The 17,177-nt window shown below is 37.9% G+C and overlaps 1 protein-coding gene across 1 annotated transcript in view; it reads left to right on the top strand.

Moving 5' to 3' along the window:
* The window catches only part of THSD7B (thrombospondin type 1 domain containing 7B), a 746,473-nt gene that overhangs the window by 148,284 nt on the left and 581,012 nt on the right, over positions 1-17,177 (top strand). The window contains exon 2 of the mRNA XM_042948618.1: positions 12,578-13,388. Within this exon, the coding sequence (XP_042804552.1) occupies positions 12,578-13,388 (811 nt within the window). The remainder of the gene's footprint in view (positions 1-12,577; positions 13,389-17,177) is intronic.

Raw genomic sequence — 17,177 nt, forward strand, 5'->3', positions numbered from 1 at the left:
ATATACATTTATATATACTACATAATAAATGCATACAGAAATATATAATGTATATCATGCATAGGAAATAGAATTGGCTTAAATACTTGTTACACAATATAAATTAGTATTATGTGTACTATATGTTAAATACAATGTATAATACAATATAAATGTGTAAATATATGCTATATCCTTAATATAATATATACTACAATGGATTTATATATACATATATATATTTATGTATATATAAATCAATTCTTTTGATTGCGTGCTACAGAATATCAAGTTCATGTAGTGTTCTTGCATGGAATACAGAGTCAATAAAGCTGTGTTCTAAACTTAGAATCTGATTACATTACTATAATTATCCTATGATTCACTGTATGGCCAGTAAAGTACATCTTGTCATATCCTGAAGTAAAATCTAGCACAGCACAAGCTATGTTTGAAATGACATAGAAAATCTAACAATTAGAGACGTGTAGCATATGCAGGACTTTTTTATTGGGCTGCAAATTAGTGGCATGCTCAGTGATTGCTTTAAATCAGTTCGTGCCTTCACAACATTAAGCTTTGTCCCTCTTCCATGCACTTTGATCTAGTGTCTTAGGTCTTTGAAATTGCTCTGCTAACACCTAACAGATAGGTGGATCTCTGCTGTGTGTTTTCTATCTGTCTTGTTCTTTGTGAACAGGTGGCAGATCTTAGATTTATTCTGGTGTGTTCTTTACTTTGTGGTTTTGTGTGTTTTGTTTTGCAAGGATGTGAATGCCAGGCTGTGGATTGAAAGTTGCATTTTTAACTTCATCTTATGGTGTGAATCCTAAAGTTAAAATTATGATTTTATTTCATATTAATTAAGATCATTAAGGTTAAAAACTAGGGTCCATCACCTCATCTAGCAAGGGAAAAGCATCACACATGCAAAATATGTTTATTTTTTTTCCTCCAGGAAAAAACTGACATAGGGAAAGAAGTTTATGAAGTGTTGTACCCTAGGGATACATTCTTTGGGATTCACGATATTTAGATAGCTTTGAGGACTCCTAAAAAGAGAAAACTTGAATTTTTTTTTAACTCTGCATTGTTCACAAATTTATTTAATAACAATGCTCTTCTCTCTGTACTGATCTTAAAAGATGCAGCTGTTCCACTGAAAACATTTTGGGATTTCTTGAATGATAATATGTTATCTTCAGCAGGGATCAGATGAAGTGGTTACTAAAGGAAAGGCCAGGAGGCAGCCCATTACTACCTTATCCCCAGAAGTTGTTAAAATTTGGCATTTTTTTCAACCATCTGTGTACTAACATTAAGCCTATCAAATAATAAATGCTACTTTACAATAATTATTATTTTCGTGGTAAAAATGTAAACTACTCCCATAACTCAGATGACATTTCCACAGTTCACTTTCATTGTAAATTGAATTTGCTCAAAGCACTCTGGGAAATTCCAGTCATGCAGGGGAGGAGGAGGCTAAAAAGAGTTGACACAGGCTTCAGGCCACTGCCTCGTGCTCACCCAGCTACGAAAGGGTAATGAGGATAGATTTTCTCAGTATGTTATTGAGCCAAGGGCCTGAATATCCTATGGTGCTGTCAGTTTATGGGTTGGTGGGGTATGTGTTTATTATTGCTTCTCTGATTCCCTTTAATTATTATATGTGGTGGTGACTATTGTAGTGGGTACTTACCTCAGCTAAAACTTCAGGTGTGCAAGAAATAATTTTGTCAGCTAACTTTGGTTATTTATTTTGAGCTCGTCGTACCACCAAATGGGTCCCCCATTTTTTCCTTTGGACCCCAGTTTCCTAGCCATCCATTTATACTGGTCCCCACTTAGAAGGCCCTTATTCCTGATAGGCTGGCTGACTCTAGAATTCTATGCTGTGTTTGGTCCTTTGTGCTACCTTCCCACTGTGCTGAGCCTGTGGATCTGTGGGAGGTGCTCAGTGGTCTTAGCCTTCTCTGCCTGGACAGCCCAGGCTGCCATTTCCTTTCTGGGGAAGCAAGCTACATGATCTCCTTGTCTCTGTTACTAACACTAACATCTCTGCTCTTATCAGTCTTACTCCAGACATGAGAAAGGGGCAGGGAGGAAGTTTTTTATTTTCAAGCTAGGAGTTATTTGTCAGGGGAAGGGCATTCCTCCCTCAGAAACATCTAACATAACCTTCTTAACGGACAAGACTTCTGGTAACACAAAAGCCAGAATCAAGTTGGGCTGTGTTCATTCTCAAAAGTGTCTCAAAGAAAATTTTTTTTCCATCACCTTCTAATTAAAATCTGTGTTTCTGTAAATGAAATATACTTCTGAAACATGTTTCTCCCATCCCCCAATCCCACACAAAGACTTGGTCTCTGACCCAAACTCCACCCTTTGGAATAACAATGCTTCTCAAAGTTGCATTAGGGTTTGAGCAGGAAGACATTTTACACAGAATCCTTCAGGGTCTAGCCAGGGACATGCATCCTGGCAGGTTTCTAGGGTTTCTTTCTGCTTCTGGTGCTTCCCTTCCTCAGGCAGAGGAGTGGTCCAAATTAACCGTCTGTAAGTGCACTTTCCCAGACCCTTCCCTTCTTAGGCCTTTCCCTGGGCATCTGAGAGTGTAATCATATCAACAAACTCTGAAGAGACTACATTCACTCTCTTTTCATTTCTTCTGCCAATTTTCCTGAAATTGGAAATTTAAGGCAGCTGGGAGTTCTGAAAATTAGCCTACTTTGTGAGGCTGCTTTGAGGACTGAGTGACATGATTGTTACAAAGCGTTGAGCACACTGTCTTCCCACAGTATCTGTAGGACTGATGCTGCTGTTATTCTACTGGAGCTGTAACCACCATGATAATTTCATCCCTGGCCACTTTTTAGTTTTGTTAGTAGGCAGGGATGATATGATCCGATATGTAATTCTCTGAGAAAAAAAGATTTAATCCTCTGAGAAAAAAAAAAAAAGATAATATTATTTTACTTGTTCAGCCAACTTCCTGGATCAATTAGAATATTTGAATTAGACCTATGTCCAAGGTCAAAGGTATTTCTGTAGACTTTGTATTTGTTAATGTTAAAATTAGAATGCTAACCATGAGAAGACTGGGTACCCCATTCTTCAGTGCAGGGGCTTTGTGGAGTCTGGACAGAAGGGGCCCAGAGAGTTGCAGAGTTGCAACAAAGAACAATAGGCATTACGAATACAGTTGGGATAGACAAGTATTTAAGAATCATGTTGCACATCATGTTGGAGATTGCTTCCCTTAAACATATGCTAAGGAAACACAGAATGGACCTTTTTTCCGCCCCCTCTCATTTAGGTAAAACCATCAATTCATTTGTGTGATGAGTTTGTGGTACTGACATTACTCCTAGTTATATTTAGATATGATTCTGCTTCCTACAGTGCTGTTTGCTCCAGCTTTAGTAATGGGTGGGAGGCTAACCATATGCCAAGCACTAGGTTAGCGCTGGGAATAGAGTGGTGAGCAGGACTGACATGTTTCTGCCATCATGGAGTTTAGAATCCAGTGGGAGAGACAAGGATTAAATTACACAGTCGGATTTGTAATTACAAGGGTGGTGAGTGCTTTGTGGAAGAGTAAGGTCGTGCCAGAGCAGGGCAAGCATTCTCTAAGAAAGTGACTTAAGATATGAAGAGTGGGGGTGGAACATGTGATTTGGCTTTAGGAATTGTAGCCACATGTACAATTGTAGCTACATGTAGTCCCCCAGGTATGGGAGGGGACTTGGAGCATTGGAGGAACTGAAAGATGACCACCATGATGGCAGAAAAGTGAGTGAAACTGGGTGGCCAGGTTATCAGGATCCTAAAGAGGTGGAAAGGGGCCAGATCAGGTAGGAACTTATATGTCATGTTAATTTTTTTTTTAGAGGAATGGGAAGCAACTGATAAGCTTTAAGCATGGAAATGCCATATAGATGACAAGCTGCACCCAAAGTGGTACAGATTTGAATTATTAAATGATATGTGTCTGTGATATGGAGAAAGAATTGACATCAGGGGTGCAGTAGGGTGGGGCAGTACATGCTAGAAGGCCAGACAAGAGGTTACTCCTTTTGTTCATACAAGAGAAAATGGTGGTTTGGAAGAGGGTGGTACAGTGGGAATGAAGAAATATGAGCAAATTGGATTGATGTTTAGGAAGTAAAACTGATGCGTGATTGATTGGATTTGATCTTTGTGAAAGAATCCTTAGGATGCTCATTAGACTGTATAGGACACATAGGTATTTCTAGTGTTTCTAGATAGAAAATAATATTGTGATTATGCCATGGTACTGCTGTTTCTCAGATATTTTTTCAAATCAGTAACTTGGAAGTTATTTTTCGGATGACAAGAGTCTCAAATAGTGTTAAAATTACTGTTTCAAAACTGAAATAATTATTTCTTTGGGAAGAAAAAAATTGGGTGAACTAGATGTTTTATCCACCAAAATGTACCTTATGTTTTGTTCTCTCTCACTTGTTCGTCATGACTATCTGCTACTAGAGAAAAGACATATTGAAAAGTAGATATACTCCATGTAACTGTTAGAGAATTGAAATTACGAAAAAAAATATTATCTCAAGTATGCTCCAGTGCAATTTTTAGCCTAGGTGAAATTAATCCTTGAGTTGCTTAATGATAAATAAAATGGATGCCACCCTGCCCTTTTGCTTCATGTATTCTTAAAGCCTATGTACATAGTCTCAACATTGCTGCTTTTCCAGTGAACGTCTAGGACAACCAGCCACAAAATAGGCCTCCTTTATCAATCCCAACATGTATTGATTATTCACTGTGGAAATAGCACTTTATTCTTTTTTTTTCCGAAGGAGAAGGAGTACAGCTTAAACATTTCAGCCTCCCAAGCACCTGTTCCAGTTTGCTTCTTTGAAGTATAAAGCAAACAAATTTCTGGCCCTCCTGAAGTTTAGTCACTGCCTGAGTGGCCCATAAGCTAAGGGAGAAAGTCCTTCAGAAGAACACTGTGTGGGATTCAGCTTCACTCCATTTCTGGCTTACTCTTCATTACCTTTTTCACACAACGGATACAAAACAGCTGAGTAAATGATTTTCTTCTGCTTCTCTAGGGAATCTAGAGGGCTTAGCGGAAGCATTTATTGTAAGTAAAGTCAAAGTTGACTGGAGCCATATTTATGGGATGAGAACACCCCATAAATATTCGTTGACAGGTAGCAGAGCCCCAGGAGTTCCAGGGCCATCACCCGAGCCAGGCCATTGAGCTGAGACCAAGGCAGGCGCAGAGTCCTTTAGGCAGGAGAGGAGTGGCTGTGCCCTGAGCCCCTCACACCAGCTGCACGTAAAACAGATCCCTCTTCTAAATATAGTTTATCTAATGGGCATTGCAAGGCTTCATTTGCTCAAGAGATATGGCTACTAAAAGTAGTTAAACTGCAGTTGTTGTGGAAAAGGCATGAGGTGGATAGAATGGAGAGTCCAGCAGCAGGGCTTCTGGGGTGTTTACTTTGAGCATGTTCTTTGACCTCATGCTTTGATGGTCTCATATAGCAAAGAAGAACAATATCAACAATGTATTAGGAAGATGGTAGGTGTTGAGAAAACTGTTACTATTATTTGCTATAGTTATTCTAGGGATGTGTAATTTCTTACTGGTGCTTGAGGCTTCGTTTGTGTGCTAATCCCCTGAAACTTGCTGGTTCTTTATGTTCTTGAACATAGCTGAGTCCGTGTTCTCAAGCATTCAAAGGCAGGAAGGATCCCATTTCACATAATAAATTGTGAAAGGTCCCTGAGAACGGCTCCAGTTGCCGGTGCAGGAGACTGAAAACTCTCAGCATTAACAGGCACTTTGTTGCTTGTGCTGTATGTGATTTTATGTAATTTTCACTTGTTTTTTATGTTTTTCCTCCTTTCACCGCGCCCTTCCCCCCCAATCTTGGATTACATTTACAGAGTCCTTATTCCTCCCTTGCAGTCTTAGGGTGTTACAATGGAAGCCAGCATAATATAGTGTAAAGATCACTGGACTGGGTGTCTGGAATGGAATTTTCCATCCCATTTCTGCTCCAAATGACTTTGTGACCTTGGGCAACTCATTGAATTTGTCTGGGCTTTGTTTCCTCCTACAAAAACTGTGGGCTGTCACATTACCTTTCCATTCCCATATTTGAGGCAGTTAGCAGGCTGTAGGTTTTAGTGATCTGAAAAGACCCACTTTGTGTCAGAATGTAGTGAAGAATATGAGGCTTGAGATTTCCTTTTAGCTTCAGAATTTTTAGAAAGTAGAATTCAGACCAGAAATATTGATAAACAATTTTTAAAAGGTGGTTTTCTGTCTCTGTGGTGTTTGCATTAGCTGATGAGTCATTCAGATATATTTCTAATCTGCCTTGCTGTCAAGCTACTTTTAATGGATGTTCTAGCCACTGGCAACTAATAATTTGTAATCATAAATGATAAGTAATGGAGGCACTTTGCTTTTCAGTCAGAGGCATCTGTCCACAAAGATGAAATGGGCTTAAAACGTGCTGTTAGGTGTCAAACAAAAGCACAATCATACAGAAAGAGCCTGGGATATTAGCAACAGTGTTTGCGCTTTCTGCAAGTATAAAAATTCAGTCCAAATGCTCTGTGGTGGCCTTGCATGGAATCATAAACTGTCTCCAAAAGTAAATCTTTATACCTATGAAAATGAAGTTACAGCTCTGAACCATTGCTGTTAAAATCTCTAATGAGAAATACTGGAATACTGTAGTACACATAGCCTTCAGACCACTGGTGTGTTTTGAAAATAGCTTTAGTATTAATAAAGGATTTTTTTGGTTCCTGTGAAAAGCATAATAGAATTTTTAACTAAAATGCATTATGGTTTAAATTTTTTCTCATTGAAAACAATTTTCCATGTTTTTACATTTTCTACATTGTGTTTCTATTGATATCTGATATATAACTCAGTAATGGATATATATAATGAACAAATTTTCTCTGTTAGTTTTGGTGGTGCTGTATGGCTTTAAACATCCTCTGCTAGTAGAAGTTATTAATTAACATGACAGATTCAGGAGGCATCTGGGTGGCTCTGTTGGTTAAGCGGCTGACTTCAGCTCAGGTCGTGATCTCATGGTTCATGAGTTCGAGCCCATTGGGCTCTGTGCTGACAGTTCAGAGCCTGGAGCCTGCTTTGGATTTGGTGTCTCCCTCTCTCTCTGCCCTTCCCCCGCTCACAGTCTGTCTCTGTCTCTCAAAAAATAAATGTTTAAAAAAAATGATAGATTTTGAAATGTAGACTTGAGAATGGCCATCCCTTCTAGCTTCCATCAGTGCCCCTGCCTCCAATATCCCTCTCAATTTCTGGTTTGCTGCTTTAGATCTAATGAGCTTGGAAAACCAAAACATTAAGACTGCTAAACTGTGTACCAAGTAAGTATAGATAGACCTGAAGGAGAGACGGAATGTCCTCTTCAGGAGCAAATTGGCATTACATTTAGTGCCCAGATTTTGTAAGAGATACTTAATGTTTCATTTATTTTTATATTTCCAGAGTCTAATATATTACTTGTCAAGTAGCAGGTAATGAGGAACTGTTATTTTAGTGAATGAGTGCTCAGATGCCACTCTTTTCTTATTCCTTGGGTTCCTTGATGTGTTTTAGAAAGTGAGATTTCTTAGATATTTGTTCACTATGCAATAGAAACATTATTTTAATTACTCCATGGTTGATGTGAAAGCCTTTTGAGAAGTGAAAGCTACTGCATAAATTTCAAGCTATTTCTTGGAGGGGAGGCATCTTACAAGTCAATGTTGTTTTATATCACATTTGGTAATGTTGAGGTTTATGAATGCTTTGGCATAGTAATTATCCACAAATAATTTGGGTAAGGTATTAAAGCTTTGCATTGACATTCATGTCATTCCTCAACCCCATTGCCCAAGATAAAAAGAAAGCAATGTCAGGGTAATAAAAGCAGTGGTTGAAAAAAAAAAAGAATAGTAAAATAAACATCTCCTCCTATTGCATGAATGGTATTAAGTCAGGGTTGCTGCCTCAAACAGTGGCAAATGGTGTGCAAAAGCTATGGAATGTGTTTATTCTCTCTGACCTCTTGAGTTCCGTTTTTCCTTTGTTGTAGGTATCTCAGTGAATGCCGCACCTAAAACTCAGGCATCCAGTAGGTTGTCCTAAATATGATGATTTAGATTGGGAGATACATTCATCTAAACTAATCCAGTTAAGGATAACTTAATTAAGAGAATAAAATGTGCCAGCACTTTTCTGCTTCTGGAGGACTATTACATTAGAGCATTCGCATATTTGCGCTTTCTGCAAGAAACACAGGCAGGGGAAAAAAAGAATCAAAGAGTCTTAAATGTGAATGTGACCCAAGAGTCCATCAGTACTACCCTTTTGTGTGCAAAGATTTTACCTTCTAAACCAAAATGTTAATATAATAATTAAAACTGTTGTGATTTAAAAGATTTAGCAGTTTATTCTAGAATGACTATGTTTATCATACACAAAAGGTAGTAAATTGCAGGTGAATTTTGTTTTTGCATAATGTTGGTCCAGGTAAACAAGTACTGAATTACTATTCCTGTTATACCATTAAAATATCTTCTGAGAAATGTAACACAGCATGAGTTTTAGTTTAAAGGCATATTATGTCTAATTAAACTTTTAATCCTTTACTGGTTCTAAATTTTGTTTAATTTGTATTACTTGGGGCCTGTTTTCAATTAAGGAATACCAAATGATTGATGTTTACAAGCATGGGTTTCCTATATGTTTCTTTAGATTATTATCTAAGGTATATATTGTGAATATAATCACATTTTCTATATATATATATAGAAAATTTAAAGGTGATATTCATTTTCTACAGGCAACTGCTCAAAACTTTAATATTTCCTATTTCTGAACTTGGACAGAGATACAAGATTTCTCAAACTGTAGTTCACATCTTACTTAAATGTGCATGTTTTCTGAAATGGCAAAATCCCTCAGGGCTATGTGATTTTCACGAGTGTGTGTGTTTAAAGTTCATAGGCAAACACAACTGAATAAATCATGGAACACATTTTGCCTCTATGCCTGAGAAATGCAAATTGTTATAGGTCAATTGCTTAGAGGTCTTGTCTCCATTTTATGTGTCTTGTTTGCAATTTGTTTTTCATTTATTCCAAGCATACGCAATTCACTTTTTTATTTGCTTGTTATTTACCTGTTGTTCAGTTGTCTGCAAAGTTTGCTTTTAACATGAGGAGAAACTATTCTACCTTGACTGCGCCTTCCTAAATGTACTGACTAATGCTTATCAACATGCATGTGTCTTACCTGCCATCCTAAATTTCCAGGGCCAGAAGGGGGAAATCATTGCTCAAATACCACCTTGATTACTTGTACTCATATCCAAAGGAATACTAACTACCAGATGGGAGAGATCATAGCTAAGCTAAGAAACAGATCTGCCTTGTGATGTTAGGATCACACATACCAATGCATATGGAAAAAAAACCACCACCACCACCACCACCAACAACAACAAAAACTCATTTCAAATGAAGGGCAGGAGCCTAAGTTTGGAGTCTCACAGATCTGGAGTCCCATTCTAGTCTACCATTTACTAGCTGTATAACCTTGGATGCACCCTGTAACTTCTCTGAGCTTAGTTTCCCCAGTTGATAAAAGGAGCATTCCAGCCCCGTGTCAGAGGACTGTTGTAAGAAACAAGAAAGGAAGGAAGGCACTGAGCAAATTGCTTGTGGTATATGACAAAGCAGTTCTGTGTTGTTGTTGTTGTTTTTAAATGTCTTGATTTGTGGTATAAATACTCACATCATGGTTGATTTCAAATTATGAATGATTTAGCAACCACTTGGTAAAATTCTTGAATATGTAACAGTCTTCTGCTATCATCCCAGCCTATGACAGCACTGCTAGCCCTTAACAAATGGTAATAATTATTTCTTAATATGTATATTTTGTCTTCCATTGATCTAAGAAATTTTTTGCTGTTTGATGTATTTCTTTGTAGATGGGAGAATGTGAAAGCTAAGGGAAGAATAGTAATGTACAAGGTTTAAAATATTAATGATTTCAAATAACAAAAAAAAGCTACCTTAACAGTTTTGAAAGTAGGCAAAAAACTTAGAACAAGAAGGAAATATTTTAATAATAAGAAAATATGTTAGTAAAATGCTTTAAGAGTAAGAATAATGATCACTTTGTAAGGTGTTCTAGATGAATTAAATTTAGTATTAAATTTTTCAGATTGGTTAGAAATGGTTTGATTTTTCTGCTCTTACTTTCTTTACACACACACACACACACACACACACACACACACAAAGTCCTAAGGGAAAAGTTGTGTGTATTTCCTACATTAACAAATAAAGATAAGCAGACAGCCATTATTTAAAAACCTAGTACTTAGAAAATGAGCATCTTTCAATTTTATCTGATAACTGTTTTATTTTATTCAAGACTGATTTTAGATTTTAAAATTTGCTAAATGGATATATCTTTTTTTTTTGTTTTAGTTTATTTATTTTGAGAGAGAGAGGGAGAGAGAAGGAGGGAGAGGAAGAGTGAGAGGGAGTGAGAGAGAATCCCAAGCAGGCTCTGCACTGACACTAATCGTGAGTGAGATCATGACCCGAGTCGAAATCAAGTGTTGGATGCTTAACCAACTGAGCCACCCAGGTGCCCCTGGAATATTTCTTTACTGAGTAACCATGGTGATTTTTTTTTTGGGCACTAATAAAAATTTGCGTGCACAGTCTGCCATGATGGGCAAGGGATGGCATACTTGAACTGAGATTGCTCCAGAGCATCTGGACACATGAAGCCTTTAAATGACTTTCGTGTAGCAATGAACATCTCGATTTACAGAGTACAAGATTGTGGGTGATCTAGGAGAAAAATCACCAGAATCCAGGGCAGTTGATGAAATCGGCCTGAGCCAAGAGTTCCATTTTTTATGTGCATTTACTGTGTCATGAGCTGGGGCACCACGCCTAGGAAATGTGTGGGCAAAGTCAAGGGCATTGTGGTGAGTAAAAGCTGACTTACTTCAATGAAACTTCTGTGCCCACTTCAGCAAGAGGAGTCTCCAGGATGAGGACACTGAAAGGACCTGAGGGTATTTTCTCCGTTAATCTCACTTACAAAGTGACAAGTCATTGGCATAGTAGGTCTGCATAACCAGATAGAGCTGTGAGGAAGAACTGGGAAGACTGCACATTAGAACCCCAAAACTGATGTCCTGTTAAAGTGATAGATCCTCACTGCAGCATTTGACCCCAAATGCAAGTACCTGTTTCTCTGAGGATATATATGTCTCTTCCTAAATGCATGTGACTATGCACACATTACTGTTCCTAGAAATATAATGTGTGGACATGGAAACAAATTCCATGAAGTAGTTAAATGGCATTTGGGCATTTGGAGTGTTTGATCAGATTTGGGGAAAGACAGAAAGACTGCATCTTCTTTCCCTTACCTATGTAAATTGTTTCTCGGGGTGTGAATTACCTTTATTATTGTCACAACCTAGTGTAGGGGCAAAGGTTACATGGTTGAGCTGATAAAATTTTCTTGCGTTCATATTACATATTTAAGTAAAGTGAAAGAGAGGAAAGTATTTTCTTTCCAACTGACATAAAATGTGCTTACTTGCCATCCTTATGAAGTTGTATCATCAGCCTTCTGGATAAGGCTGGCTGGTATGTCTTCAGGTCAGATGCAAAACAATGTGAGAAACCTCAATGGACACTCTTTTGTCTGCCCGTTTCTTCGTGGGACTCTTTCTCATGAAAACGTGTTCAGTAATTAAAAGAAGTGGCATATTATGAACCAATGTTGGTAGCTTTACCCGGAGTCATTACCTGTCGAAAATCCAAGGGGGTATATTTCAGGGATTGTGAGGGCAGTTCAATAGTGCTGTTGCTGCTTTTATTACATCCTCCCCCATCAGCTATTTTCTTTTTCATGCAATTCACTCTGCAAGCAAAAACCAAAAGCGGGGACATCTATTAAGCGAGTGAAAATATATTTAGGATACTTTGGCAAGTTATTTTTTAAAAACGTATTTCTCTTCTGAGCCACCTGCAGTATTGAGCTGAAGGCTTAGAAAGATGAGAGACCCTACTTTATTAAGATCCTGGGTTTAGGGCTTTTCTTTGAGATCAAACATTGTCTACCTAGAAAGTATTAATATTGAGTTAGATATATAGGCTTTGGAATGTAGCGATTATAATGATACCAATCATTTATTACGTGTGCATTGTCTCCTTGGCACCACATTGTACTACTGATCCTCAGAACAGTTCTGCAAGTCAGTGCTTTTATTCTTTCCCTTATGTAGTTAAGGAAACTAAGGCTTAGAAATGGAAGTAATTCATCCAAGTTTACATTGCTGGTAAGAGAGGGAGAGGGGATTTCAACAAACGCAGACCGATGCAGCGTCCACACTCTTCACAACTAAATTAAACCTCCACTTAAGTTCATAATTTCATACTGGTTGTGTTGGGAAGTGTGCAGACTGACCCATTTTTGTGTGGAGGGCCGGGTGGAATGTCTGAGTAATTGACATCCTTGTCTTTGTGCCTGTAGGCCCCTGGGGAAGGTGCGAAGGAGACTGTGGACCAGGAGGAGTCCAGAGTCGTGCACTGTGGTGTTTCCACTTGGAAGGGTGGACGAGTCACGTCTCTAACTGTGATGAGAACAGCAGGCCTCCAAAGGAAAGAAGCTGCTTCCGAGTCTGTGATTGGCACAGTGACCTCTTCCAGTGGGAGGTCTCTGACTGGCACCATTGTGTGCTCGCCCCTTCCAGCCTCGGCCAAGCCGAGCCTCGGCCTGAGGAGTGTGTGACAGCGCAACATGGGTTACAGCACCGGACTGCGCGTTGTATTCAGAAGTTGAACAGAACTGTGGCTGGAAATGAAATATGTGAACACTTTGTCCCACGGCCCCCCACAGAGCAAGCTTGCCTCATTCCCTGCCCCCGGGATTGTGTTGTATCTGAGTTCTCACAATGGTCCGAGTGTAGCAAGGGATGTGAGAAGCGATTGCAACACAGAACCCGGGCAGCCATCGCTCCCCCTCTCTATGGCGGTTCTCAGTGTCCCAATCTGACTGAGTCAAGAGCCTGTGACACTCCCGTTTCCTGTCCTCTTGGAGAAGAGGAATATACTTTTAGCCTTAAAGTTGGACCATGGAGTAAATGTAGGCTGCCTCATCTTAAAGAAATTAACCTAAGCGGAAGAACTGTTCTGGATGTTAGCTCTGATTCAAAGGAGCGAGTAACCTTTAGACATCAGAGTTACAAGCCACATCACCATTCCAAGCCCTGGGACTTAGAGATCGGTTATCAAACTCGGCAGGTCTGGTGCACCAGAAGTGACGGAAAAAATGCTATGTTAAGGTAGGAGGCCTTCAGTGTTTATACCTTTGCTTCACCTAGATATTTTACAACATAATTTTATAAGATATATTATTTCCTATAAAGGGATAATTATAATCAGGTTGGGGATTTGGGTTTTTAGAAGTTTAATTTAAGAGGTTTTCAATTTCAATTGTGAACATTTCAGAGTATAGACCAGGCAGAGCTCTGAATTCTTACATAATTAATAGTACAACTACATAGGATAAGGCATGCATTTCCACATTTTATCAAAGTGTCAACAAGTTTTAAAAAAACATTTATCACTATAGTAATAGAAGACTAAACCTTTCTTTATAATCATAAAAATTCAAATTGACTCTCAAACTTGGGATAGAAATTATGCAAAAATTATCATTTTTCATAATCATGTTTTTTAAAAAAAATTTAATTCTTATCTATTTTTGAGAGAGAGAGAGAGAGACAGAGCATGAGTGGGAGAGGGGCAGAGAGAGAGAGAGAGAGAGAGAATCCGAAGCAGGCTCCAGGCTCTGAGCCGTCAGCACAGAGCCCAACACAGGCCTGGAACTCACGAACCGTGAGATTATGACCTGAGTTGAGGTCGGTTGCGTAATCCAGGCACCCGGTATTCATGTTTTTTAAACTTGGTTTTGTTTACTTTTGTTTTCATGTTTAAGAAGATTCTCTAACATTTTAGTGGTAGATTTTTTATAGTAGTAATAATAACAGTAAGTTAATCTAAGAATGCTTTCTATGACATCGATTTGAAAAACATATTACCTTGCACGGCAATAATTAGAATTGCAAACCTGTAGAGGGAATGGACTAAAACTTTTAAAAAGAATAGTTAAGGCTGTTAGTGCTTAAAAGTTATTTGTAATTGTTCTACTTTAAATTGTAGTACAGAAAAATCATGACCTAGGTATATAGAAATATGCTCAAAGTAGTATTTGTTTTATTTTCCCCAGAAGGTCTTAAAGCGCTGGTATGTTACCAAGTTTTTCCAAATTTAAATGCCTTTCAGTAAGACGTATATTACAAAATAGTGAAACACTCATCTCTAGAATTAATCATTATCACCAGTTACTGTTTTCTCAGAATCCACAGCTGGCTGGGAGAGGCTCAAAAGACTACCTCTGCTATTCAAGAACAAAGTAATGTGATGATTGTTTCTTGTTTTTTTAATTTTTATTTTTCATTTGACTTCACAAATGAGCATATTTCATCTTTGATGCTTCATTCTGATTTATGCCATATGCGGTTGGCAAGTCCATTGAAGAGTGATTTTCTGCCTTTTATTGCCTGCCTCTGTGAAGCCCAAAAGATTAAGCAGATGATTTGGGTGATTATTGTTTGAATGTGTATGTGGGATTCTATAAAGACATTGTTTTCTTACTATTCCAGAGAATGTTTTCAGTTTTAGTTTGCTTGTGTTTGCCATATTGTTTTTCTTTGTTTTAAATTAAGAGACTTTGTTTTTTAGAGTAGTTTTAGATTTACAGAAAAATTGAGTGGAAAATACAGTTTCCATATAGCTTCTCCTCACTCCCCTCCACACATACAGTATGGTACACACTTCTTGCATCAGTGTAGTGTGTTTGTTACCATTTGTGAGCCAGTATCAACATATTATTATAGTCCGTAGTTTAATTAGGGTTCACTGTGTTGTACATTCTGTGGGTTTGGACAAATGTATAATGATATTGTTCATAATTACTGTATCATATAGGATAATTTCATGGTCCTAAAAATCTGTGTACCACCTATTGGTCCCACCTCTCCTCTCCCCAGTTCCCTGGCATTCAGGGATCTTTTTACTGATGGCATAGTTTTATCTTTTCCAGAGTGTTATATAGTTGGAATGATACAGTATATAGCTTTTCTTATTGGCTTCTTTTGCTTAACAATATGTATTTAAGATTCCTCCATGTATGTCCATGGCTTGATAGCTTGGTTCTTTTTATCACTGAATAGTATTTGTTGGTTTATAAACTATCCCTGTACACATAGAGCAGGGAGAGACCAAAGAAAGAGACAGACCACTCCGGATTGGGAGGTGGCAGTTTAGTAAGCAAGAGAACTTACCAATAAGGCTTGTCTTGGGTGGCTGCAAGATGAGTAGGTATCTGCACCCATTGCCAAATCTTAAAAGTTTATATAGAGGCCTTAATTGGTTTCCGTCACATATACCATCTAGATGTTCTCAAAAGACCTTACTCCTTTAAGACCATGTACTTAGAGCAGCTCCCACTGTGTACAGAGCATATATTCCAAGGACAAGCAAAGGGGTGAGGAGCCTCCAAACGCCTGAATCTAGCCTGATGGTCAACTGGCAGTCACATCCTCTTGATTACCTCCTCTAACAGTATTCTGTTGTATGGATATATCACAATTTGTTATCCATTCACCTGTTGGAGGACATCTTGGTTGCTTCCAAGTTTTGGCAATTATAAATAAAGCTTCTGTAAACATTCATTTGGAGATTTATATATGAACTTACATTTTCAACTAATTTGGAGAAATACCAGTGGGCACTTTCCTACATATTACAGTGAGAATTGTTTCATTTTGTAAGAAACTGCCAAACTGTCTTCCAAAGTGGCTGTATCATTTGGTTTTGCCACCAGCAATAAATGAGCATTCCTACTGCTTCACATTCTGGCCAGCATTTGCTATTGTCAGTATTTTGGATTTTAGCCATTTTTAATAGGTGTGTAGTGGTATCTTGTTTTAATTTGCAGTTCCTTAATCACTTACGATGTTTGGCATCTTTTCATATGCTTAGTTGCCATCTGTAGATCTTCCTTGGTGAGGTGTCTGTTCAGATCTTTTGTCTATTTTTTGAGTTGTTTTCTTATGGTTGAGCTTTACAAATTCTTTGTGTACTTTGGATACCAGTCCTTTATCAGATATATGTTTTTTTTTTTTTTAATATATGAAATTTACTGTCAAATTGGTTTCCATACAACACCCAGTGCTCATCCCAAAAGGTGCCCTCCTCAATACCCATCACCCACCCTGCCCTCCCTCCCACCCCCCATCAACCCTCAGTTTGTTCTCAGTTTTTAAGAGTCTCTTATGCTTTGGCTCTCTCCCACTCTAACCTCTTTTTTTTTTTTTTTTCCTTCCCCTCCCCCATGGGTTTCTGTTATGTTTCTCAGGATCCACATAAGAGTGAAACCATATGGTATATCAGATATATGTTTTGCAAATATTTCCTTCCAGTTGATGACCCCCTTTTCATTCTCTCAATAGTGTCTTTCACAGAGAAGTTATTTTTTGTTTTGTTTTAATCTTAGTGAAGTCAAACTTATCAATGTTTCTTTCATGGATCATTCTTTGGTGTTGCATCTAAAACAACAACAAATTCTCTAAACCTAAGATCAACTAAATTTTCTCCTATATTGTTTTCTAGGAGTTTTATAGTTTTACATTTTACATTTAAATCTATGATCCAGTCTGAGTTAACTTTTGTGAAAGGTATAACGTTGGTGTCTGTATTCTTTTTTTTTTTTTTTTTTTGCGTGTGGATGCCCAGCTATTCTAGTTCCTTTTGTTAAAAAGACTCTCCTTTTTCTATTGAACTGGCTTTGCTCCTTTGCCAAAGATTAGTTGACTATATTTATGTGGATCTATTTCTGGGCTCTCTGTCTTTAGTCCATTGATCTATTTATCTATTCTTTGCCAATAAAACAATGTATTAAATACTGAGGATTTATAGTAAGTCTTGAAGTTGGGTAGTTTCAGTCCTCTGGATTTGTTCTTTTTTTAATATTTTATTATCTATTCTGTATCTTTTGTTTTTCCATG

Source organism: Panthera leo, chromosome C1, assembly GCF_018350215.1.
Source record: "Panthera leo isolate Ple1 chromosome C1, P.leo_Ple1_pat1.1, whole genome shotgun sequence".
In the NCBI taxonomy this organism is placed as follows: domain Eukaryota; kingdom Metazoa; phylum Chordata; class Mammalia; order Carnivora; family Felidae; genus Panthera; species Panthera leo.